Source organism: Felis catus, chromosome F1 (genome assembly GCF_018350175.1).
Source record: "Felis catus isolate Fca126 chromosome F1, F.catus_Fca126_mat1.0, whole genome shotgun sequence".
In the NCBI taxonomy this organism is placed as follows: domain Eukaryota; kingdom Metazoa; phylum Chordata; class Mammalia; order Carnivora; family Felidae; genus Felis; species Felis catus.
The window spans coordinates 64267775-64293015 of NC_058384.1; the positions used below are offsets into that span (position 1 = coordinate 64267775).

Genomic DNA, 25241 nt, shown 5'->3' on the forward strand with positions numbered 1-25241 from the left:
GCACCCCAAATGACTTACCGTTCCCAAACGTGGCCCGTGCCTTCAAGGCCCTGTGCTTCCACAGCTGAACTCCACAGCCTGCAACCCAGATGCCCCCTCCTCTGAGCAGCCTTCCCGGATGCCATCCCTAGTGCCCGGAGTCCTTCTGTGCGTTACCGGAGCACTCTGGAGATGCCGCACGTGATCACCCCGGATTGCACCGGTTTCTCCCCTCACCCCAACTGCCAGCCACTCAGGGTTGGGACTGCATCCCCTAAATTTCTGCAGCCCAGCCAGTGTCTCAGAGTGAACAAAGAAACGTCTGTCGAATGGAAAGCGGGAGGGTCAACGATGTTAACGCAGTTCTTACGAGGGGGAAACCGGGGTTCCAAGGCTCCATGGGAGCCCCGCTTTGAGGGCTTCCACTGTTTCTGACAGAGCCGCACTCCTTGGGCCTCTGGAGACCCGGAGAGGTAACAATTCCATGGTGGTAACAATTCCATGACTTCCAGTCTGAGGTCACCGAGCAGGAGGGCACGGAAGAATGACACATACAGGTCATGAGGGATAGTCTTTTAATGAAACTTGCTATTTATATATTTACACACACACACACGCGCGCACACGCGCACACACACACACGCACACACGGAAAAAGGAAACAACAAAAATAGGTATTACAGCTTAATAAAATCACAGCTAGCACTGAGGGCTGGAGGTGACCCGGCAGCACACCCTCCCCGAGGTGCCGTCTACGGGTCTGGAGACAGGACAGCAGGAGGGAGACAGATCCCCTGGCCTGCACCTCGGGGCTTCCTTGTGGTTTGTTCCTGGCATTCAGCCTTTGTGTCCTTCCTGGTAGGGAAAGTTGGGACTGGGGTGGGGTGGGGAGTAGGGGGCGGTCTAGGGCAGGATGAGAAGGGAAGGGGGACCCTGAAGAAGGGTAAATTAGGGCGGGCAGTTAGGAATCAAACAGGAGCGAGAAGCTTCCATTTGCCCTCCCGGGATCTGGCAGGGGTGAGGAAGGGGAGACAGGTAGGGGGAGCTGGAGAGGAGAGGGAACTTGTTTCTCTCTCTTCGGGGCAGTTCCACTTGTTCATGTTAATTCCAGTCTAAGCAGGCCCAGAGAGGTTCCAGTGACACGCTAGTGGCTTATGTCCCCGTGGGACAAGTGGCCTAGGATGTGAACGTTAGAGCGGGCAGGAGTTGGGCTCCTCTCAGTAAGACACGGCTCCTGGCTCCCGAGGGGTGATGAAAAGGACGTCGGCCTTGGCGTTGATGCAGTAGGTGACGACGAGAGAGAAGACGAGGATGCCGAAGCCCACCATCAGGGTGATGAACTGCGGGAGGCGTGGGCAGGGAGGGAGAGAGACGCTGTCAGAGCCCAGCGTGGTTCTGGATCACTGCTTGGGGCTGGGAGCCAGGACCTCGGGATCCCAGAGCTGGCTCCAGGCACCGAGTGCTGAGCAATCGCAGACAACGTCTTCCCGACTGGAAGACGGAGTGGCTCCGTTCGAAAAGAGGAGTATCCCTGTTCTTCCTCTACTTTGTATTACTAAGATTTTAAGTATATTTTTTTAAAAAAATTTACTTGAGAGAGAGAGAGAGAGAGAGAGAGAGAGAGAGAGAGAGAGAGAATCCCAAGCAGGCTCCATGCTGTCAGCACAGAGCCCAACACGGGGCTCGAACTCACAGGATCGTGGGATCATGACCTGAGCTGAGACCAAGAATCAGACGTTTAACCTACTGAGCCACCCCAGAGCCCCTAGATTTTCAGCGTCTTGAAGTTAAGATCCATGACTTTGGTGGCAACTCTCAGGTGGCAACTATGACATACTGGTGATGGGGACTCAATAAACCGTGGCACCCGTGCACACCCTAGTGCCAGCAGCTGGAAATCCCAGCTGGGAGGGAGCTGTGGGGACGCTGCAGGGTGAGGAGCTCCTCCGGGGGGCCCTCCTCCTGGCGGGAGCCCACCTCCGGCGTGAACACACACTCACTCTGTCGGTGAAGACAGACTTCGCGATGGGGCGTGCGGCGGACAGGGGACGGAGCGGCAGTAGGTTTTTGTGGCAAATGGGAGACGGAAGCAGTTAAGAGGTAAGAGGCAACAGAAAGAGGGCAGGGCGGTCTCTGGCATGCCCCTCCCAGCTCACCTCCAGCTCTCTGCTGGCTACCAGAAATATGCGGGCCCGGATGTCTTTCCAGCGGCTCTCAGTCCATGTGGAGTATTCAGTAGAGCCCCACTGCCTCAGTTCAAAGGCAGGGGACAGGGCCCTGGCCAGTCGCGCCGTGGAACGCACACAGCGGGGCAGCCGGTCCGTCTCGTTGGAGTTCAGAGGGCCCTGAACCCATGCGTACTCATACAGCTGCAATGGAAGAGCGGCCACAGGGCAGGGCTGAGGCGATCCTCTCTCACCCCGGCCACGCTGTGCTTCTGCCCAGGCTCCTGCCCTCCAACACTCAAGTTCAAGGGGCCGCGTCCCTCCGCCTCTGCATCCCAACTCCTTGGGTCCAACTGGGCCTAGGACGCTGTCCAACTTCCCCCGGGGGTACGGGGCCCTCGGGGCACCTTCGACACCCACTCCCACTCCCACTCACATCCTTGTTTTCACTGGGGACTTTACTTGGATCCTGGCACTGCTCTCGGGGGAGGTCGACCACCTGGCCAGTCAGATTCGCCAAGGCATACTGTACCACGTAGGTGGTGTTGGTGGGGCTGGAGACGGCGATGTAATGCTGAAGAGGCCCGTCACCTGAGTGGAGAGCACAGGGAAGGGAGGGTTTGGAGGGTGGAAGGTGGAAGGTGGGTGCGGGTGGGAGGGGAAGGAAGAGCCCGAGGTTGATGGGAGCCAGAGAAGAGAAGGGAACGGATCCCACACGTATCAGGGGAAAGAAAGGAAAACAGGGGAGAAGGAAAGGAGAAGGAAAAAAAAAAAAAGGAGATTAAACCAAGCTGATGACTTTTTCCATCTCTTGCCTCGGCTAAGGGTGCCATTCCCCCAGCGCGTGCTTACCCAAGTAGGACCTCAGGTCCTGCCTGAGGATGGACTGGAACCAGGAGTTGTTGGCCCTGACCAGGAACCCATAGAGCAGGCGAGTGACCTAGGATTGGGACAGTGAGAGTCAACAAGCCCGTGACCCGGAGCCAAGCAGAGCTCTCAGTAGAGACCCTGTCGCAGGGCGGGAGCCGGGTCGGCCAGGGACTTTGGGGCTGGGGACGCAGAGGCTGGCTCACAAGGATGCTGGAGGCCCACCCGGGAGCACCCTGGAGCAGCGGGAAGCCCCGCTGGCACGCGCTGGCATGCCGGGCTCCCAGGTTCAGGAGAAGGGGTTAAGTGCAGTGCAGACGGGACGGCCTGCCGCGTGCGCAGAGCCGGAGAGGAGGCGGGCCCCACTTGCCCTTACCGTTTGGGGATCGGCCTGAATGGTGTCACTGAAGTTGGTTCCTCCTGCCAGCTGGTAGAGGGCACGTCCCAGCACCGTGGCCACATCCGCCAGGGCCTGTGGCAGGCGGGAAGGGGGGGCTGAACGGCCCACCTCTTCTACCCTCTACAAGATGGTCTAACCACCTAGAAGACGTTCTAACCATCTTCGCCATGTTCCCCACGCTCCCGGCCAACCCGGGCGAGTGCTACCTTGGCAGTGTCCGTCACAAAGTTGAGGTCCTCTTCGGGGCTCTGCCACTCGGGGTAGCTCACGTTAATGTTCTCCGCTGTGTCGTAAATGCTCTGGTAATAGCTGCCGGGAGAGCGGGCATGAGCCTCGGCCACACTCAGCCAGGGCCCTGCCCCGGTCCTCCCTCACAGGCCCTTCATGTAGGAGCCTGGCGTGTCTTTTCATCATCCGGGGGGAAGGAACAGAAAATGAGGGTCCCATACTGAAGAGGGTGTGGAGAGGCAGAGCAGTGAAATACAAGGACCTTCCGGAGAGACAAGGTAGAAGAGGCAGATGAGATCAGAAGGCAGGAGACTCCCTTCCTGGGAGGTCTTCAAACAGAAGAGACACTTCCCCAGAGTTTGGGCTGGAGACGGCTGAGAGGACTTTTGGGGAGCACGCCCCACATCACCAGAGGTTGGATGACGGTTCCAATGAACGTGAACATTGAGGGTGCCTGGGGGCCGAGGGGGACGAACGGGTCTTTCCCAGACACACGACACTGCCCTGGGTCCAAGCACTGTATGCTCCCTGGGGAGCCCCGTGAAGGCAGAGCTTCGAAGAGAAGCTTAGAGGAGAGCTCCCAGCCTTCAGCACCAACAGATGCCGGCCCCACATAGAATCAAGGCCAAATGTGTGCAAATGAGGACTATCCCTTCACCCCGAAGCGATGCCGGGGTCAGACATGGTGCAGACGGCTGACCTCAGGTGCTGAAAGTGTCCCTGCCCTAAATGAGCAAGAAGGTGCTCCTTGGCTGGGGTCGGAGAGCCAGAGCATAAGCAGTGTTACTCAGAAACCCATTTGGCCTCATGGAAGAGGGGAGGGAAGCTGGGAACCTAGCAATCTGGCCCGAGTAAGAAGTCCCATTAGCCCAGGGCTTAAGTTAGGGGCTCTTTGGGGTGCCCAGGACCAGGAGAGAGGTGACTAACAGAGCCTCACCCCGTATCTCTGGAGTCCCCTCAGCACAGGGGACGCTTTTACCCCAAAGGCAAGAACACGTTACATTTCAGAGTGTGAATGTTGTCTGCGTCCCGCTCGGCACCCTTGGGCAGGCCCCAGACCCGGCCACCTCTCTGTCCTCAGGGCGCTCCTGTTGGGGATGCTGCCCTCTGCTGGCAGCCCCAAGGACCCAGGCCTCGGGAGAGCTGGGGGAGGCGGACCAAGCACGGAAAGGCTGAGGGGGCCCATGTTCTAAGATGACATCAAGTCACACGAGGCGACCGGCTTAGGTGCGAACAGGTCACTGAGCAAAGAACACAAATTGACCTGAGATTTGGAGGGGTGCTGTGGGGAGAGGAGAGAAGGGAAAGTGGTGATCTTTCCTGACACAGGAGACACTCCCCCCTCCGGACCCCAGACCACAGGACAGATTCTCTGGGAGAAGGAAGAGGGTGTGGGCTCGGTGGCTCTTACTGGTTATGGAAGACAGCAGAGTGGTCGGCAAGGACGACACCAGAGATGTTCCGAGCCCGAAGAAACCTCTGCAGAGAAGACGGCGGGAGGGGCTGGGACTGGTTCGGCCTCCGGAGGACCACAGCAGGGACGCCGGCCCCGCTCTTCTCCAGGGTGCTCAGGAGGGCCTCCACCTGGGGGGGGAGGGGTAGCTCAGGGAAGGCTGCGGACAGGGAAGCCGGATGCATCTTCCAGGCCCACGACGCTCCCGCCAAGTCCCCAGCTCGTGGTACTGCCCCCGGCCCTTCTGCACCCCAACTCCTCAAGCCTTTCAGGATCCAGGCTCTGAATGTCCTGCAACTCCAGCTGTGTCATCCTCACTAGACGCTTAATTTCCTACTCTGGCCGAACTGGAGGAACAAGTAACAACGCCAAACTACACCAAGTGCCACCCAGGAGCCCAGGGCGGGGAGGGCGCTGACACTGGAGTGGCAGGAACCCCATGAGAAAAACAGGCCCAAAGCTGGACCCTGAGAGGAGGGAGGGTCTTGAACAAGTAGTGAGGAGCCTGGAGGACAGTTTGGGTAGAGGGTCCGACACAGCCAGGAACTGAGCAGGGCAGCCCAGACAACCGGGCAGCAGAGAGGGAGGGGCCGGTCACTCCCGGGCCCTCTGTGGGGCATGGAGGCGGGGAACCGCCCACCCCAGGGAACCGGGGCCACAAGCTGCGCTCACGGTGCTTCCTGCGGAGCTGGAACAGCCACGCTGTTCATCCTTGAGCTGGTACCCCGCCTGAGGTCCTGTCTCACAGGTCCTGGGGGGTGGCGGGGGTCAGGCCCGGGTGAGGGGTGCCCACATTCTGAGCCGTTGAAACAGAGTGAGGCGGAAAGATGCTCAGATTACCTGATTGTGTACAGACTCATTTTTCTGGGACATGGGGTCTGTGTGCATCCAGAGCTCTAGAGAATTCCTTAAGGCCACCTGGGGGAGGATGAAGAAACAACACTTGGCTGCCCGCGGGGGCCCGTGCCCCGAGACCAGAGGAAGGAGGAAGGTCAGAGAAAAGTCAGGGAAGAGGCAGTGGCAAGGAGGACAACGAACAGCGGAGGCGGCGGCGGGAGGGGGAGGAGGACACACGCAGCACACCTGTCCCAGCTCCACGAACGAGTCAATGTTCTCTAACTGCACAGGAAACTTGCCCTTCTCCATGTCGTACACCATCCTGGAGCTGCCGATGTAGTCAAACGTCTCCTGACGGCGAAGACAGGCGGGAAAGGGAACAGAGATTCCCAAGGGTCGGGGCAGGCTCAGTCTCCGGAGGCCAGATCGCCAGGGCTCAAGGCACGAAGGCTACGGTCTCGTGTCACCACAAGTGCTGGCCGGCTTACGCAGTCACGTGACCTCACCCGCCTCCCTGCCCGGCCTCCCAGCTGTGACTATTCCTCATGTGTGTGCATCACAGGACTTCTCGAGCCCAGAAATGGGGAGAGCAGCCTTGGTAAAGGCCCGAGGCGAACATCAGCTGTTATGTGCCTGCTTCCTGCCTCTCCCTCCCCTCCGCCGACGCAGCCGCGGCTGCCCTCCCCTTATTCCAAGGCCAGGCTGTGGGGGCAGTGGGGGGAGGGGGCAGGAGCCTCAGGGCTCTTGGGTGGAAGTGGCAGTGAAAGAGTCCAGAGAATAAAAGCAAAAGGCTGCCTCCCAGAGATCGCATCAGCGGGGGAGCGAGGGGGCGGGCAGCACACTGATTCCAATTCCAGGCCAGGGTGTGAAAGCTTCCTAAGATGTGTGACTCCGGGGGGAGACACGTGGAGACACCTCCAGAAGCTCTTTGCTGAATGACAACTCAGGTCAAGTGCCCAGATCGTCCCCAAACGATAGCCACTCTCACATTTACCCTCCCTGCTGTCCTGCCCCTCCCCGCCTACCCCAGCAGAAGAGCCCCTACCCCTTGGAAGAAGACAAACATGACATTGCGGGGAAGGGTCAGCGCATCAGGTGCCTTCTGCAAAGCTTCAGCAGCAGCCAGCTGGGTGACGAAGGAGGCGACGGCACTTTCAGCCCCTGGGGCCACGTTCCAGAAAAAGGAACGACTGTCCAGCTGGGTACAGTGGAAAAGGCAGGGGAGGCAGGCTTTGAAAATGGCAATTAGGACCGGGCCCCAGGCTCCCTCTCCTATTCCAGCCAAGGGAATGTGTGTGTCCTGGGACAATGGCCATACGAGGGGGCCCCACGGCCCAGACCCCTCTTCCCTGGAGGCTCCCCAGCACAGCGACTCTGAAACATGATACGCCCGCAAAAGGCCCCCCAGCCCTTTTGGCGCCAGCCCTGTCCACCCTGACCAGGGTCCCGCACTCACCCGGGTGGCAGCGACCACAACCCTGTCATCAGGCTCTAATGCCCCAGATATATTTATAGGCTTAAGCATGCTCCACACGTTGTAGTCGGACAGGGGGTCACAGACGATTTCTGAGCAGGACAGAGTGAGAGAGCGACAGAAGTTAGGGAGAAGCCACAGAGAAGGCCTGGAGACGCCTCTGACTGCTGCCCCGTGGACCCTGTCAATCATTTCCTGCCTCCACTGCTTTAAGTTGGTTTCTCTGCCCTGTCCACTGCAGGGACAAGCAGCCTCAACTGTTCGGAATTGTTCCCGTCTCTCTCGCCCCGTGCTCCCTGCCTGAGCTCCCCCCTTCCCAGGTCCCCAGCACAGCTGCCGGGCCTCGGGTCTGTCCTACCTGGGTTGATGCTGAAGGTGCTCTGGATGGAGCTGCGCCGCATACAGGTGACAGTGCTGATGACAGCGTGCATGTGGGAGAAGAGCTGCATGGCGCACAGCGGGAAGGTGGGTGCTGAGCCGTTGGGGCTCAGGTTGTGATCGCGATAGCACTAGGAGGGGAGACGGGCCCCACTGAGGCAGCTCGCGTGGAATCCCTCCCATGCTTCCCAGGAGGGCCCGGCCCCACCCCGACGCTCGCTCGTCAGTCCCTGAGCTATAGTACAAAGCCAGGATGTGTAAGGTCCGAGAGAAAACCTCACCAAGAGATGCAAAGGGGCACAGACTCAATGACTGAGTTGGGGCGGACGGAGTGTCCCCATCCCAAACAGCCTGGCCCAAGTTCCCAACGTGATTAGCTGTCAACTGTGCTGAACCAAATATCAAAAATCAAATTCAAGACAGCTTGGACATCAATTCACCATGTAACTTTGGAACAAATCTAACCGCTCTACAGGTCAAAACAAAGAAGCTAGGCCAGAATTAAAGATTATTGTAATTCAGAACATTCAGAAGCCTCTGAGCTGAATCTCTCGCAGTTCCCAGTCTGATGATCTTTTCCCCACACTCGGGGTTCCTAACCAGGGCACACCTTATTTCAGATCAAGTAGAGTTTATGTTCTCTTCCAGCCTAACAGCCATCAATGCTGGAAGAAGAGGCAGGAGAGAAATGGGAAGGGAAAGGCGAGAAAAATAAACGTACTGGCTTTTCTTGGAGCATCTACCATGCAGAGGTGCCCTGGTGGACGAGCCCTCCAGGCGGGCGGAGCTCCTATGAGATTTCTCTTTGCTAGGAGCTGGCAGCCGTTACCTGCTTGATGACCTTGGTTTCATTTTCATCTTCAAGAAGGAAGATGGGGAAGCTAAAGTCTTCATAAGCCAAGCCGTCGCCTAGGGGGTTCCACGGGATTTCTCTGCAGTGAGCAAATTCTGGCCCATACGAGTTGGAGTAAATGCCTGAAGGGGAGGATGGGGGACCGGCTGTTGGGACACTAAGCATTCAGGGCCTGAGTGAGGGAGGAAGGCTAGGATGTCGTAGGGTTGGGACCAAGAGCTCCAAAGGAAAGGGGGACTCAAGGAAGCAAGCATCAACCTGTCACCACCTACAGGGAAACAGACACTGGTATCAGGGTGTCCTGGGCTGGCTGGTTAGGGATCGGGGCCTATGACAGAAAAGGAGGATGGAGGGAAGTGGACGAAGGGGAAGCAGCAGAGGAAGCGATGAATGGCAAAGACAAAGAAACACTGTCTTCTGTTTGGGAGTCAGCTGTTCACACCACACACAGACAGACGCATCCCTCCAACCCTCCAAAGACACAAGACTGAAGCACCAGTGAGCTCTGCGTGACGGGAGGTCCCCTGATCCTCCGGGGCTCTTACCAAACCCATCATTGGGACACTGCACACTAGGAGAGGAGCCCGACACAGGCCTGGGTTTGGCCAAGGACACTGCAAGGCCAGCAATCCGGCTGGTTGTCCCCTTCAGCTTCTCCATCAGATTCCTGGGACAGGGAGGGAGTGCCATGGAGGAAGACTGGGAAGGTTACCCCTAGCCCAGTATCTTGCCCCCAGGGATGGAAACAAATGGGAAACTAACGGAATCCAAACCTTTGACTCCTTGTTGAACACACGCGGTGTGTTGACTCTACTCCTAAAGAAGTGAAAACCCCCCCACCCCAACTGTTAACTCTTTTCTTGCCTCTTTTCTGTCTCTAACTCCTTTTTTTTCTTTCTTTCTTTCTTTTTTTTTTTAAGTAAGCTATACACCCAATGTGGGGCCTGAACTCACAACCCAGAGATCAAGAGTAGCATACTCTATCCGCTGAGCTAGCCAGGGGCCCCTGCTGTCTCTAACTCCTAAGTGAGGACTATGACCCAACCTGAGCTTCGGCTTCATCTCATCTACCCTGTCCCTGAGTGCCCCCATGGGCCCTCCCTCCTGCCTGGGGTCTTTACTCACTGGACCCTATTTGTAAGGTCACCCAGACGACCCCTCTGATGGGGCAGGTTTTCTTCCGAGACTCACTCTCGCCTCCTGTCCTGATCGGACCAGGGCAGCCAAGCGAACCTTTATACACAAGTGTGGGGATGGCCCCCCAGATCTTCCCGGCTGTGGCTTCCCTGAAGGCACACGCAGTTCTTACCTGGTGAAGAGCTCGCCCTCCAGCAGAACCACATACGGGGGGTTGGGGCCGTCAGTCAGCACCCACTGCAGGTCCCTTTCTTTCTCCACCACGTGGAGGATCCCTGTGTCCCCGCTAACGGAAGCTGCCAGGACAGAATGGGCTCAGATTAAAGCTCCCGCAGTTGACGACTCTGCCTCTGCCTCACTGATTCTGCAGATCACTTATCTCCCAAACATGGCACCAGACACTGGGTTAACGCAGCCACCTCCAGACTTGGGCTTGAGCTGAAGAGCTGACTCTCCCAGCTCCACCTGAAGGCGACCAGCAGGGACTGGAGGACGAGACAGCCCGAGAAGTCTACTCACTTGCTAAGTCTCAGAAAGGTCGTACGATCATTCTCTCACCCTCTTCCCTCAACCTCATTTAGCCACATGTACACATTTCCAGAAGAGGAGACAGCATGGTTTTCAAACCTGTATTTTCCCCAGGAAATGGCAGGCTTTAGATCTCTGGCTCAGAGTTCTAGCACTGAATCTTCCTGTGTGAAGACATATGTGCAGACTCCCTTGAGCTGAGGACAATTCCTGGGTCTCTGTTCCTTTGCCCTATTTGGGAATGACTTTACTTGCTTTTAGCCTGTTTTAGGCAGGGTTACTCAAGAACTCTGAGATCTCTAGAAGAGAGCTTCCCAACTGATGGGTCTTGATGGGTTAGGGACGAGCTGATACTGACCCCCCTCATTTCTGGGGACCGAGGGCCTCCAGAGACCCTAGGCTGGTCACTCCCAGCCAGGAGCAGACTGACCCAGTACCCGAAGATGCCCTACAAATACCATACGTCTCCATATATGCCAGGATGCCATACAAAATACTATTTTCTGTATCTCACGAACGACAAAGATCGGGCAGTGCTGCGGTAAAGGATGGGTAATCCATCGTCCAGAATGCCTTGAATGCTATGCAGCAGTGCCTGTCGTGTCCCTCGTGATCCACGTGGAGACATCCTACCATCTCCCCACGAGCCTTCTCGCCAGTGAAAATTCCTACCATGTATGAAAAGTCGCATATTGTTTTAGAGCAATAGTTCTCGACCCTAGTTGAATCACTGTGGAGTTTTAAAAAATACAGACGCTTGGGCCTTATCTCAGACCTACTAAATTAAAGTCTCTGAAGGTGAGGCCCAGGTACGTGTACTTTCAAAACTTGCCACATGATTCTTTATTATACCTAGCCAGTCGTGAAAACTACAGCTCTAGATCAAGGCACTGAAATGTTTATAATTTGCACAAGACAAAGAAAGACCTTAAGCACTTCCAGACTGCCGGCCAGGTAGAAGTTTTCTTCCGTGGGATTTGGCAAAATCGAGACACGGACCCAAGTCCCCAACATTCAACTATGTCTTCCACGTGGTAAGTACCCAACAAGTTCATGTGGATGGTGATAACAATAAACTTTAGAGGAATGTCAGGACCTGGGATAACCGTAATAAAGACTTAGCTACCACCAGCAGTTCTAAGTCTGACAAAAGGCAACAGTCCTTGGCGTAGAAAACGCGGAAAAAGGAAAAGCTGTTCTGACAAGCAAAATATATATAGCTTCAGCTCCAAGGAGGACAGGGAAAAGATAAGCCAGGACGCTGGAATAAAACACCTGGATTCTAGTCTGGATTCCAACTGGTGACTGTATAGTCCAGAGTAACTTGCTTACTTTTTCTGGGCCTTCCATGAAGAGAAACTTTTTCACCCTTATTCATCTCATACCTTGGAGAGAGATTTAAAAAGGAAGGAAAGGAAAGGAACCAACAGATAACCCTCTCTGAACACTTTAAAAGGGGCCAATGGGGTGCCTGGGTGGCTCAGCCGGTAGAGCACGTGACTCTTAATCTCTGGGTTGTAGGTCTGAGCCCCACATTGGGTGTGGAGATTGCTTAAAAATAAGATCTTTAGAATAAAATAAAGTAAAATCAAAGGAGCCCATAGAAACAGAGCAGTATAATCAGAAAGCCAAACCAGATCTTTCTCTCCTTACGTTTACCATGCTAGCAAGCCTAATTAAAGAGGGTGTAGCTTGCTCGGACGGACAAATACGAAGCAAGACTTAGAAATAAGCCGAAAAGGAGACGAGCTCTTAATGAGGAAGTGGCCAGAGTCCAGCCCCTCCCCTCTCCTTTCTGTGCTGGCACTTGGCTCACTCCTAGAGGCTACTGCTTTGCTTCCCACAGGGCTGCTCTCAGAACACGAAGCCGACTGACTCAGTCCCACAGAGGGCATCTTAGGAGCACACCTCCAGGAAGACAGGGTCCTAGCGTTTTGGCACGAAGAGTGGAGCTCCGGCAAGACCAGCAGTCTGATCTCAGCCCACACTTGGACCTGGCTCCCTTCTACACACAAACCCCGTTGGAGAACGGAGTCCGAAGATTTCACTTGGAACCGTTTGGAACCAGTTAGCCTACCTCCAGCAGGGACACGGCACGGTGGACACAGAGCGCGGCTCAGGGAAGGCCGGGCAGGAAACGAGTTAACTGCCACATTAATCAGGTCCTTCACTTCGCAGCGTCTGTGTCCGCCTACCAAACTAGGAGGTTTCAGGCAATCACGCAGGACTCCTGAGACCGTAGTACTTACTCAGCGTCATCAATAAATGTAGGAGACAGTCTGACTTTCAGCTTTGTGCAGGTACGTTCTAACCGTTTTTATAGGCGTTTACTGAAATTCAGAGGTGACCGATATGGTGACGAAGAAGCCATGATCTGACTCTAAGTTTCCTGCTTACCGCAGAACTACATTCGGACAGAGCAATTATTCACAGAACAAAACATGAAGAAGGGAGGCTATGTGGCAGAGGAACTGGGGTTCGGCCTTCACATCTCTGCTCTTTCTACTTCCACAGTTTTATAACCATACTGTCATGGTGCCCTGTTTTGGGACACATTTACAAAGCACAGAGACGAATCCAAACGCTTCACTAATTCCGCCTGCAACTATCTGGCTTTCTCAATGCCTTCCCTTCGAATAGACTACTGCCTTAAAGAAGTCCACTTTGGTTCCAAAAAGATGGTTCCGGTGACGATGGACTCATAGACTATGAGACTCCCTTCTCCTTAGAAAACAGTACAGTTTTCTACTTTAACTAGTGGATGCTAAGTGTCCTGACTTAGAACCTGAACCATGGGGCTCAATTCCTAGCCTCATCACTTAATAGCCTGATGATCTTGGGAAAGTTACTCAACTTCTCGCAGTCTCCATTCTGTCATTTGTAAAATGGGGACAATAAGAGAATCTACTTCATGGGGCTGTTGTGATGGTTCAATGAGATGCACACGCACGAGGCTCAAGTAAGCAGCACTTACTAAGCATTAGCTCCTATTAATTATCTTGCCTGGTTTGACAAATGGCTCTCTGTCACCTCCTACCCACACAGCCTAATTTGTGTGCTGAGACTCCCAAGCAGGACTTGGATCTTGAGATCTAAGGCACAGATTTGAAATATCATTGGTCACAGGGGTGCCTAGGTGTCTCAGTCAGTTAAGCATCTGACTTCGGCTCAGGTCATCACCTCACGGCTCGTTAAGTTCGAGCCCTGCATCGGGCTCTGTGCTGATGGCTCAGAGCCTGGAGCCTGCTTCAGATTCTATGTCTCCCTCTCTGTCTGCCCCTCCCATGCTCATGCTCTGTCTCTCTCTGTCTCTCAAAAATAAATAAATGTTAAAAAATAAATTAAAAAAAAAATCACTGGCCACAATCCAAATCCCAGCCTCAACTCACACTGGCAGCCAATCTGATGAGTGGCGTTGAGCAGACGGACACAAGGAGCTGTTTTATTTAAGGAGATGTAGATCTTCCTCTCCACTGAGTTTCCCCTGCACAAACCTGCTCAGAAGACAAAAAGTGTTAGAAGAAGAGAGGCATTGGCACTATCAAGTCCTTAGCTCACCGTATGGCTTGGGTATATCATATTTTCTAAAAAATTTTTTTAATCTTTATTTATTTTTGAGAGAGAGAGAGACAGACAGAACGTGAGCAGGGGAGGAACAGAGAGAGAAGGAGACACAGAATCTGAAGCAGGCTCCAGGCTCCGAGCTGTCAGCCCAGAGCCCGACACGGGGCTCGAACTCACGGACCGCGAGATCATGACCTGAGCCGAAGTTGGACCCTTAACCGACTGAGCCACCCAGGCGCCCCTGGGTATATCATACTTTCTAAAGTGGGATTAATGTCCATCCTTCTCACTTTCTGGACACATTACTGGATCAGATGAATCATAGCGCCCAGCTATGTGCCCCAGAAAGTTATCACAAATTCCAATCAGAACAGCTGATATTGAAGCTAAAAGAAAGAAAACTTCATTTCCTAAAGGAAAAGGCATGTAACCTCAGATGTCCCAGTTTCCGGTTCCACGGGTGAGCATACTTCTGCTTTCTACCTTGCATGTGCATGTACCTTGCACCCTCATTAATGAAAGGGTGCCAGTCTAAGAATATAGATTACGATAAAACATCTTTGAGACATTTTTCCAGGAATCTGAACAGAATTGGGAGAAACCTTATGCCACAGATCTGTCAATGAATCTAACATCCACAGGTCGTTTGTGTGTGGCTACAGTGTGGGGCGACTATAATTTCTCCTCTGGGGAATCTCTAAAGATAATATGAACTTGAGGGGAGGTATGGTCATAGTTACATACAGGCACGTTGGCATTTTAGGGCTTGACCAACTACAAAGACCTATGCCAGGACATACATGCGTGTAAGCAAACGTTTCTGCACGCTGTAAATGCCTGAAGTTTCTTGAATCACTATTCCACGGTCTAAACAGTTAAGAGGACCCATACCCTACCTTTGTCTCACTTCACTGATAAGACAAACTGAGGCAAAACACAGGGACACCGGTCGATGGTGGAATCAACAGAGGAGGGAATGAGGAATCCACTTAGTGAAGCACCGCCCTGCACCCACAGAACGAGGCCGCTTTTGTCCCCGACTAAACGCACTGGGAAGAGGCTGAACTGACACCTGTCCTTTCCGACAGGGGGTGGGGTGGCTCCGGCCGTGGGGAAAATGAGGCAGGCGGACAGTCAGGCTGGAAGTCCGGGAAGAGGCCCGGAGGAGGAAATGGGGCGACACGACGTGCCGCGGGGTAGAAGGGGCCCTCAAATCAAATCCAGGCAAAGAAGTGGGGGGGGGGGACTTCTGTCGTGGGAACGAAAGAGAAAGGATTTACAGGGTGGGGGCACAGAGGAGCAGAGGGGCCAGAAGGGGGGACGGCGGCGCTCGCGGCCCGGCCGGTCCCGACGGCTCTCCTAACACACCGGAGCTCACGCGCGGGGGGAGGCCTCACCTGCCAGCAGGACGCAGAAAGACAGAAGGCGAAGAAGACTCCGACAGCCCGGGTCGGCCACAGAACCGCCCCCAGCCGTGGCCATCTTGCCTCTCGGCTGAGCGGAAGCCTCCCCTCCCCTCCAGCCCGGCAGTGGCTTCTCTAGGCCAACGCTGGTGCCGTCTCTGTGGTCCGGAGCTCCCGGGACCGGAAGTTCGTGCCCGCGGAGCTTCCGGGAGCCGCGGCGGAGCGGCGCTGACGTGGAGGGAGGCGAAGGGCAGCAGGGAGTGGCGGGGCTCGGGTCGGCACCTCGGAGCCGCAGGTCTCAAGGATGCTGACCAAATTCGAGACCAAGAGCGCGCGGGTCAAAGGTAAATGGAGAAGACGAGGGGGAGCTCGAGGACCGGGTGTCGGGGGCGGTGCTGTCTCGCGGGGGGGAGGGGGGGGTGACCGAGGCCGAGTCGGGCCCACCGCACGGGCAGGAGGGAGGGCGGCCTGGCGGCGGTTCTGCAGCCCTCTCTTCTCTGGAATGCCCTCGGGATGTGATTGACCTGCGGCGGCTCCCGCACCGTTCCCTTGCTTCCCTGCCGTCTTCTGCGGGGGCCGGTGCTCCCGACTTTGATTCTTTGGGTCCCTGTCGGCCTTTTGAGGACCGTGTTGCAGGGAGTGGACCTGGGGATCGAGTCTCGACCTGTGCCATTCGCATCCACGTCTAACGTTTTCGGAAATGAGCACTGGCTGCCTCTCTTAGGGAGGCTTTGGCGGCACCGTATCGACATCCAGCGCCTCCATTGGGCGTTGTTTCCTACCTGGAGACAGGACATTGAGACCTGTAACCCCAGTAAAGTCTGAGCTTGATAAGGTTGTCCGATAAAATACAGGACGCCAAGTCACATTTGGATTTCAGAGAACGAAATAATTTCCAGTGTCGTTCGCTGTTGATCTGAAGTTCAGATTTTAACGGAGTATCTTCATTCTTATTTCCTAAATGGGGCAACTCCGAAGCATGACTGTCAGTGGATGGGGGTGGAGGGCGAAAGACTGAAACAGCCGTAGTAGTCTTTTGGAGTGTTAGAATGGGAAAGGCAGAGAAGTAAGGTCTCTTGAGATTTCATATGTGTGTAAATGTACATGTATATGTATGCATACGTACCTGTATATGTATATGATTTGAATATTTAGTAAGAAGAGCAGAGCAAGTTGGCTTGGGAACTTGGTGTTTGGAATCACCTGTCCTTACTTTGGAATCCTGAAACATTTCCCCAACAAGCTGTATGATCTTGGGCAACTTATTAACGTTTCTTAATATGGTTCCTCATCCGTACAATGTGAATAATTAACATTCTCCTACAGAGAGAATTAGAATGAGATAGCATATGACTACATTTATTACAGTGCCTGCTGTATACTCCGTAGCTCAAAAACTGGAGGCCATTGTTATGTAAGAATAGATTCTGAGCAGTTTTTTTTTTTTAATTTTTTTAACGTTTATTTTTGAGAGAGAGAGCGCACACATGCAAGCGGGGGAGGGACAGAGAGAAAGGGAGACAGAGAATCTCAAGCAGGCTCTGCGCTGCCAGCTCGAAGCCCGACACAGGGCTGGAACCCACGAACCATGAGATCATGACCTGAGCCGCTGATGGACGCTCAACCAACTGAGCCACCCAGGTGCACCCCGCCCCCCTTTTTTTTGAGATAGAGAGCAGACGAGCACGTGCACGGCTGGGGGAGGGGCAGAGAGAGAGGGAGAGAGAGAGAATCCCCAGCAGGCTCTTAGTGTGGAGCCTGATGCAGGGCTTGATCCCATGAGCTGTGAGATTGTGACCTGAGCTGAAGCCAAGAGTCAGAAGCTTAACCACCTAAGCCACCCAGGTGCCCTGATTCTGAGCAGTTTCTAAGTCTCGTGGGAGTCTTGATAGTGAAGCATGCCACCAAGAATTTATGGATGGCTGAAATGGTCTCGCTAATCCTTGAATTTTCTCTTCTGCTCTTGATTTCTCAATGGGCAATAGAAAAGGAGAGTGAGGAAAAAAGATGTCAGAATATTTGAGAGTTAATATCTCTTAATGAGTATTACTGTACGTCATGGAAAAAAATGAACAACGTAATAGGAAAAAACAGAATTCAGAAGAAAAAACGTGAATGTTCGGTAAAAAAATGGAAATATTCTCCACTAACAGTGAAAGAAATGTTAAAAAAAAAAAAAGGTAAATAACCTTTTGAATTTGGATTAGTAAAACAAACAAAACAACAAATAACCAATAACAGCCAGTGTGTGCAAAATGGTTACCTTCAGAAATCCGAGGAGACTGTATATTGATGGTCTTTTTGAAATAAGGTGGTATCTATAAAAATGTTAAATGCGCATACCTATTTCTGGCAATCCTACTTCCAGGTCTTTAGTCTTAAGCAGTAATAAAAATAAGCTAGATTACGCATAGACGTATTTTCTTTAGGGCCTATTTTCTAGTAGGTGAAAGTTAGGGGGAAAAACTTAAATGCTCGTCACTAGAATAATTTTTAAATGTGGTACATCTGTGTTTTGCTGTTGTTAAAAGGAATGAGGTTAGGTTTGTGTGTATTTAATAAGATCCACGATGCATAGCTAAGTGAGAAGTTTGCATAACATATTTCCACTTTGATAAAATGATGCCGTCTGCGTTAGAAGTCTGAAAGGATGCACTCCAAACTGTTAGCAGTTGTTACTTCTGTGGACCTCCATTTCCTGTCTGTTACTCCTTGGAGATTTACTTTCTCACCTTAAAACAGCTGCACAACAGAACAAAATGTGTGAATCAAAAGTTTTCAGACACTGTATAACAGGCAGTGCAGGAGAGTGATTTTTGAGAGAAGGGAAATAAACAAGGTGAGTCCTGTGAGTGTTTTTTAGCTTACTGCCTGGAGAGTTTCCAAGCTGCAGGATAGGGAAGGGGGAAGAGCCCTGTCGTCTCACTGTGGAAACATAGTTTAGAGTTCAGGGCAGCCAAAACTGCTAGAATTTGCTGGACAGAACACCAGAGAGGGAGCTGCCCAGAACACTGGAGTTCTGCAGGGGATCCTGTCAAGCCTTTGTCTGATTTCTAATCTGCATATGCATGTGTGGAAATGACCCCAAGCCTGGGATAGAACCCCTGGAGAGGGGGAGGCAGAATAATCCCTGGAGCTCACTTAGATCTGGGAATAGTTTTGTGTTCCTATCCACCGGAATGGAAAGGCCTCCTAGTACTGCAGGGCATCATCTAGAGACCTCAGGTGGTATCGCCTTCATAGGGGTGCCAAATGAGATCTAGACTAAAGGCTGTTGTCTACCCATACTAGCAAAACTAAAAGCGAACCTTAAAACAGGCAACCTCACAGCATCCTAAAACAAAGCCCAACAATATTTAAAGGAATATAACAAAATCTAGCCCCTAATAGCATACAATTCGTAACGTCTGGCATTCGACGAAAGAGCGTCTGAACCTAGGATTAACCTAGGTGTTCGTTTTTCTTACCTGAATTGACAGAGGGTGGCATTGTGGGGCATACTTAGCTAATTGGATCATTCCTTGTTTTTTTCTTTTCTTCCCCTCTAGGGCTCAGTTTTCACCCCAAAAGACCTTGGATCCTGACCAGTTTACACAATGGGGTCATCCAGTTATGGGACTATCGGATGTGTACCCTTATTGACAAGTTTGATGAACATGATGGTGAGATGACACTTTCTAGGAGGGAATTAAAGAGATCTAAGTATTTATTGTCTTCTGGAGTAGTGTAAACTTTCTTTAGGATTAAAGAATACGGAAGGGCCGGAACCAAAAATTCCTGAATAAGGATCACTTTAGAGATGAGCAAATACAGCTCTCTAACACGCGTCGCCTGCTTCCTTCGCCAGGTCCAGTACGAGGCATCGACTTCCATAAGCAGCAGCCACTGTTTGTCTCTGGAGGAGACGACTATAAGATTAAGGTACAGAGGGTCTGTCATGACTGGGAGTAAAGGACAGGCTGTCGGGTGTGGCACTTGTAGAAGGGACTAAAAACAGGACCTCTCATTCATACAGCGCTCAGGCTTTTGATGTTACCAGGAAACATTTATTGAATACTTACTGTGTACCAGACACTTTTATTTTGGGGGAATTAAAAAAACAAGAAACGATCTCTGTTCTCAAGGAGCTTTTATTCTAACGGAGGAGATACGTGTATACTCGAAATAATAGCACATGCAGTTTGGTGAGTGATACAATAGGGAGAGAACCGAAGTGAAATAGAGGACAGTCCAGGTACCAAGACAAAAAGGCATGACACAGGTGGATACGTTTGAGAAGCTGTAATTAGTTGTGTGTGAATAAGCTCTGGAGAGAAGGTGAGAGAAGGGCCCGAAGATGAGAGGGGCCAGATCATGCAGTACCTGTTTGCAGTGCTCAGAAGTTTGGATGTCATCACACAGATAGGAAGGAGCCATTTAAGGGGTTAAAATAGAGGAGTGACATCGGATCCACATTTCTTTTTTTTTTTTTTTAAACTTTACCTGAGCAGTAGTCTAGAGAAAGGACTGGATGAAGCGGGCAAGCCCGGAGGCAGAAGTGCCGGTTAGGAGACTGTCGTATAAGCTCGAGCGGCAGGTGAGCAGAGCCTGGCCTCGGACGGTACACGCAGATGGAGACAAAGAGGTGGATGTGAGAGCTTAGGGAAGGGAGTCTGTGAGTCTGCCGGAGGGGCGGTTAGGGGAGACTAATGAGATGACTGTATCTATCTCCGGCCTCTAGCTCGGGTCACTGGGTGTGCGGGGTGCCATCCACTAGGAAAGGGAAAACAGGAGGCGGTGCGGTTCCCTGGAGTGCTGGGGCAGGGCAGTGTCTTAGTGTGTCGAGGCTGCGGTGACAAAACGCCACAGCCTGGGCGGCATATTAACAACAGAAACTCTCAGCTTCAGAGGCTGGAAGTCCAGGATTAGGGTGACAGCCCAGTCGGGTTCTGGTGAGGACCTCCTTCTAGGTTGCAGACAGCTGACCTCTCTCTGTGTCTTCGCGTGGTGGAAGGAGACGGGGATCTCTGTGGAGTCTCTTACGAGGACATTACCGTTTGGGAGGCCTCCACCCTTGTGACCTCAGCGCCCCTCAGAGGCCCCGCCTCCTAATGCCTTTGCCTTGGGCGTTAGGATTTCAGTGTATGAATTTGGGGGAGGACGCAAACATTCAGTCCATAGCAGAGGGCTAACGAACACCGTCTTGACACTGATGAGTTTGAAGCACCTCAGGGACGGTCTGTGGAGATGTGTCTGCACCGGGGACATATTTGGGAATTGTCATCACGAAGAAGGGAGCCAAAACAGCAGTAGAGGGTGTCACCCCAGGATTATGTGGAACGAGAAGACAGGGTGTCATTTATGATAGAGGAAGTAGAGTTCATATAGGGAAGAATGATTTTAGAGGTTGGAGATGAACCAGAGGGAAGAAGCAGAAGCCTGTTGGATGCCCAGGAAGGAGGGAATTTTGGGTAGGAGGAGAAAGTGGTCAGAATGAGGTAAGGACCGAGTAACCTTTGGATTGCTTCATTAGGAAGACATTAGTGATCCTAGCGCCTTAATATGAAGGAAGGAAACAGAATAGACCCAATTCTTTGAAGAAGCTTGACTGATAAAGACAAAACTGGAGTGAGAGGCTTTGAACCTTTAAAAAAAATAATCAAAGTTTTTCTCTTTACTTCCACATGTTGTTTTCTTTTTTTTTTTTAATTTTTTTTTCAACATTTATTTATTTTTTGGGACAGAGAGAGACAGAGCATGAACGGGGGAAGGGCAGAGAGAGAGGGAGACACAGAATCAGAAACAGGCTCCAGGCTCTGAGCCATCAGCCCAGAGCCCGACGCGGGGCTCGAACTCACAGACCGCGAGATCGTGACCTGGCTGAAGTCGGACGCTTAACCGACTGCGCCACCCAGGCGCCCCACCACATGTTGTTTTCATTAAGCATATACATCCAGTCCAAGCAGGAACTGAATAAAGTCTTTTTCGGAGGCTAGCTTAAGATCTTAAGATTATACAGCAGAACTTAGGCATGACAAGTGATGACTGCCTGCCGAGAAAAGAGGCACTGTTTTTTTTTTAGTTTTAGCACCGCATCCTGAGGGCAGCCAGTGGAAGCTCAAACCACCTGATAGACCTCAGAAGCTTCTAGGAATATCACTTCATTGTAATAATTGTAGTAAAGTATTTGTCGTTTCTCCTGATGGCCACTGACGCTCAAGAATGGTTAACTCAGGTGTTTGTAATTTGCTTAAGAAAGAAAAGACTGAGTGACGTGTAAGATAAAAGATTTTTTCCCCAAATCATTCACATGTTTTAGAAAAGGATTATTTTCCATGAATATGAAATGTCCAGATAGGCAAATCAGTAGAGACAGAAAGTAGATTAGTGGCTGTCTGAGGTTGGAGGGGTTGGAAGCGAGTGGGGAGTGAGAGCTATGGGTATAGTGTTTGGGGGTGGGGGTGAGGGAACGCTCTAAAACTGGCGGTGGTGATGGTCGCACAGCTCCGAACGTACTAGAAACCGTTGAATTCTGTACTTTTAGTGGCTAAGTTACATGGACTTTGAATTATATTTCAATAAAGCTATTAAAATGAGGGCATTGGTTAGCTGGTGGGTGTTCAGTGTTCTCACAGGAAGCCGTAAGTGGCCAGCTTCTCAAAACCCTACAGGTCTTTATGGATTCACAGTTTTGGAGTTCGGTAGCAGTCTGTGAAGGAGTCAGGACAGTGCAAAGTTGGAAGTGTGGAAGTTGATGTTTTTATTTTTTTAAAAAGCTTTATCTATTTTGAAAGAGAGAGTGCACGAGTGTGCCAGTGGAGGGGCAGAGAGGGAGAGACAGAGAATCCCCAGCAGGCTCCGCGCTGTCCGTGGAGAACCCAAGGTGGGGCTCAGATTCATGAAACCACGAGATCGTGACCTGAGCCTAGATCAAGAGTCAGTCGCTTAACTGACTGAGTCACCCAGGTACCCCTGTAAGTGTGGGAGTTTGTTTTATTAATTAATTTTAGTAAGATTATGAAAAATGTTTATTTTTAGGGAGAGAGAGAGTGCATATGCGCGTGCGTGCAAGTGTGGGAGGTGGAGAGAGAGAGGGAGACAGGATCTGAAGGGGGCTCTGCTGATGGCAGATAGCCCGATGTGGGGCTTGAATTTATGAACCGTGAGATCATGACCTGAGCTGAAGTTGGGTGCCCAACTGACTGAGCCACCCAGGCGCCCCTGGAAGTGTGGAAGTTTAATATAAATACTGAACTCTGTAAAAGGCGGAAAAGTTACTTACCAAATGGCATTTATGGTATGATCTAATTTTTGTGTGACGCTCAAACTGCACTGTGTATGTGTATTTTGTTTATAGATAATTCATTGGAAAAGCATTCCAATACTTTCACCTTTGGCGGTGTTTACCTTTTCTCACTTCTGCACATACCTGTTGAGCACCTGCTAGTGTTAACCTCTGTGTTAGGTGCTAGGGGGTTAGTGCTGAGCATGATGGACAAGGACCCCGCCTTTAGGGAGCTTGCATTCATGTTTGGACAATCATATTTTCAGGTTATCCGAATTTGTTTCAGGAAATGGTATTACCTTTTGTAACTTACAAAAGAAAATTTAACAAATTTTTAGTAAAGAATAGTAACTAGGTGGCTTGGGGATAGATTATAAAAAATATATTAGGTGTTAAAAATGTTTTTTTTTTTTTTAAAGGCAACTCACCTCTTATTTTTGAACTTTTTGGAAGGTTTTCTGGATGGGAGTCTATGCTCACATTTCTGTCTTTCTCAGTTATGTTCCTTGATGCCTGGTACTTTGGTGGTTGGCTCAGCTTTGTATCTGAATATCGTGTTTCTCTGCTTAGTTCACCCTAAGTGAGCAAGGTAGTATTTTCCATAGTGATGAGTTAAAGTCTGTGTGATAGACAAGTACAGACCGTGAAGGTATGTGTATCATTTGCCAGCAAGGTAGCAGTCTAGGAGGAGGTGACGCTGTATGTTACATTGTTTCCTTTAGAGTCATCGTATCTGTCCTGCTTTTTTAATCCTCAACTAAGATAGTGGGTAACACACTAGGGGGTCACTATTCAAACTAAGAACACACTTATGCAGTAGAAAGAAGAGTGTCAAGTCAAGCCCTGGACAAACATCTCATCTTGTTTTAAGTAGAGTTGGTTTCTCCCCAGAGAAAGGAAAAACCTTTCCATAATTTCCCCTAGCCTTGCCTTTTCCCGTTGCCATGTGTTTAGCTGACTTATGTTTTCATCTTTGATTTTTTTTCCTCCAACCTTAAGCAAGTCTTAAATGAGACTTCCTATCAAGGTTCCTACCTATATAGAAATGCAAAAATATAGGGCAAACTTACTTGTTGAGAAACCTGAGTCCCTTAGATGGATTTCTCTTTGCAGGTGTGGAATTACAAGCTTCGGCGCTGTCTCTTCACATTGCTTGGGCATTTAGACTACATCCGCACCACGTTTTTTCATCACGTAAGTGGCCATGGGAGCTCTAGTTGTAGAGCATTCTTCAGTTGCCCTGTGGGGATCTTTACTTGCTTCTCAAGAACCCATGACAGCAGAATTAGTGGAGTTTTTGGAGTGACTCTTCTAGAAACTATGTGGCATTGACCTTTCTGCTTTGTTTCTGTCTTTCAAAACGAAGCACTCGGGGTTATATTGAATTTAATTTAATTGGGTTCAGTGGGCTCTATAAGGAAGTCATTGATTCTCTGTAGGGAAAAGTAGAAATTGGATTTTAGGTTTACTGAGCTCTAGTGAATAAAAGTTTGCAGACTGATCCCATGTGGGTGTTATTAAGTAGGTGTGTCTGGAGGGAGGTCAAGGTTAGATGCCCTTTGGATGCGCTAACAAATGTTTTGAGGCATTAACAATTAGGTGCTTCTATCTTAGGATTTTAGGGTACAGTAGAGGCTTTTCCTTTACCCAGGCTTTATACCTTCTTTTTTTTTTTTTTTTTTAATTTTTTTTTTAACGTTTTATTTTTGAGAGAGAGGGAGAGACAGAGCTTGAGTGGGGGAAGAGGCAGAGAGAGAGAGGGAGAATCTGAAGCAGGCTCCAGACTCAGAGCTATCAGCAGCACGGAGCCTGACGCAGGGCTCAAACTCATGAACTGTGAGATCATGACCTGAGCCGAGGTTGGACTCTTAACCGAGTCACCCAGGCACCCCCATACTTTCTTTGATCTATCAGGTGTCCTAGAAGACAGATACCGAGTTACATACAGATTAGAGACTCCCAGCCTCTTAATCCAGTCCCAACCTGGCTGGATCTTTCTATAATCTTATGCTATTAGATTTAATTTGTACCATTTCTTGACTCTAGTAAACTGAGTCTCTTGAATTAAGTTAGAATATAATGAAATAAATGAGAATTTCCTGGCTAAGTATATTTTATTTCTTTTTATAAAATTCAAAAAGTAAGTTTTAGGGTAGAATAATAAAAATTAGAACTAAAACATTTGAGAATGATTAGCCAAAGAGGTAAAAGACCTGTCCTCTAAAAACTGTAAAACACTGATGAAAGAAACTGAAGAAGACACAAAGAAATGGAAAGAAATTCCATGCTCATGGATTGGAAGAACAAATATTGTTAACAGGTCCATACTGCCCAAAGCAGTCTACGGATTGAATGCAATGCCTATCAAAATACCACCAGCGTTTTTCACAGAACTAGAACAGACAATCCTAAAATTTGTCCGGAACCACAAAAGACCCAAATGGCCAAAGCAATCTTGAAAAAGAAAAGCAAAACTGGAGTTATCACAATTTCAGACGTCAGGCTCTATTACAAAACTGTAGTAATTAAAACATCACGGTACTGGCATAAAAACAGACACAGAGATCAATGGAGGAGAGAGCCCAGGAATAAACCCACAATTAAATGGTCAGTTAATCTTTGACAAAGGAGGAGTGAATATACAGCAGGAAAAAGGCAGTCTCCTCAACAGATGGTGTTGGGAAAATTGTACAGCAACATGCAGAAGAATG

General features: G+C 50.8%; 2 protein-coding genes across 3 annotated transcripts in view; one reads left to right on the forward strand and one right to left on the reverse strand.

Moving 5' to 3' along the window:
- Positions 1 to 537: 537 nt before the first annotated feature.
- Positions 538 to 15416, reverse strand: NCSTN (nicastrin). Its single transcript, XM_011291113.4, has 17 exons — positions 15261 to 15416; positions 13689 to 13793; positions 9944 to 10067; positions 9180 to 9301; positions 8611 to 8756; positions 7762 to 7912; positions 7386 to 7495; positions 6975 to 7127; positions 6176 to 6280; positions 5933 to 6010; positions 5051 to 5223; positions 3618 to 3720; positions 3388 to 3483; positions 2997 to 3084; positions 2581 to 2735; positions 2136 to 2348; positions 538 to 1319 (listed from the first exon to the last, which is right to left on the reverse strand). Exons 1-17 carry the CDS (start codon positions 15343 to 15345, stop codon positions 1197 to 1199), a joined length of 2130 nt encoding a protein of 709 aa, XP_011289415.2. The 5' UTR covers positions 15346 to 15416; the 3' UTR covers positions 538 to 1196.
- A 37-nt stretch (positions 15417 to 15453) lies between these two features.
- COPA (COPI coat complex subunit alpha) overlaps positions 15454 to 25241 on the forward strand; it is a 45380-nt gene continuing 35592 nt past the window's right edge. For both annotated transcript variants that reach the window (XM_011291111.4, XM_045049383.1), the window contains exons 1-4: positions 15454 to 15610; positions 18815 to 18928; positions 19114 to 19187; positions 23644 to 23724. In XM_011291111.4, the coding sequence (XP_011289413.1) occupies positions 15571 to 15610; positions 18815 to 18928; positions 19114 to 19187; positions 23644 to 23724 (309 nt within the window). In that variant the 5' untranslated portion in view covers positions 15454 to 15570. The remainder of the gene's footprint in view (positions 15611 to 18814; positions 18929 to 19113; positions 19188 to 23643; positions 23725 to 25241) is intronic.

What these genes read in the sequence shown, in the direction of transcription:
- NCSTN (XM_011291113.4), bottom strand. Translation starts at nt 15,345, where the DNA reads ATGGCCACGGCTGGGGGCGGTTCTGTGGCCGACCCGGGCTGTCGGAGT. An exon ending in AAACCAAGGTCATCAAGCAG is followed by an intron (nt 7,913 to 8,610) that starts GTAACGGCTGCC and finishes CTCCCCTCCTAG; the next exon opens with TGCTATCGCGATCACAACCT. An exon ending in TAGCCAGCAGAGAGCTGGAG is followed by an intron (nt 1,320 to 2,135) that starts GTGAGCTGGGAG and finishes CGCCTCCCGCAG; the next exon opens with TTCATCACCCTGATGGTGGG.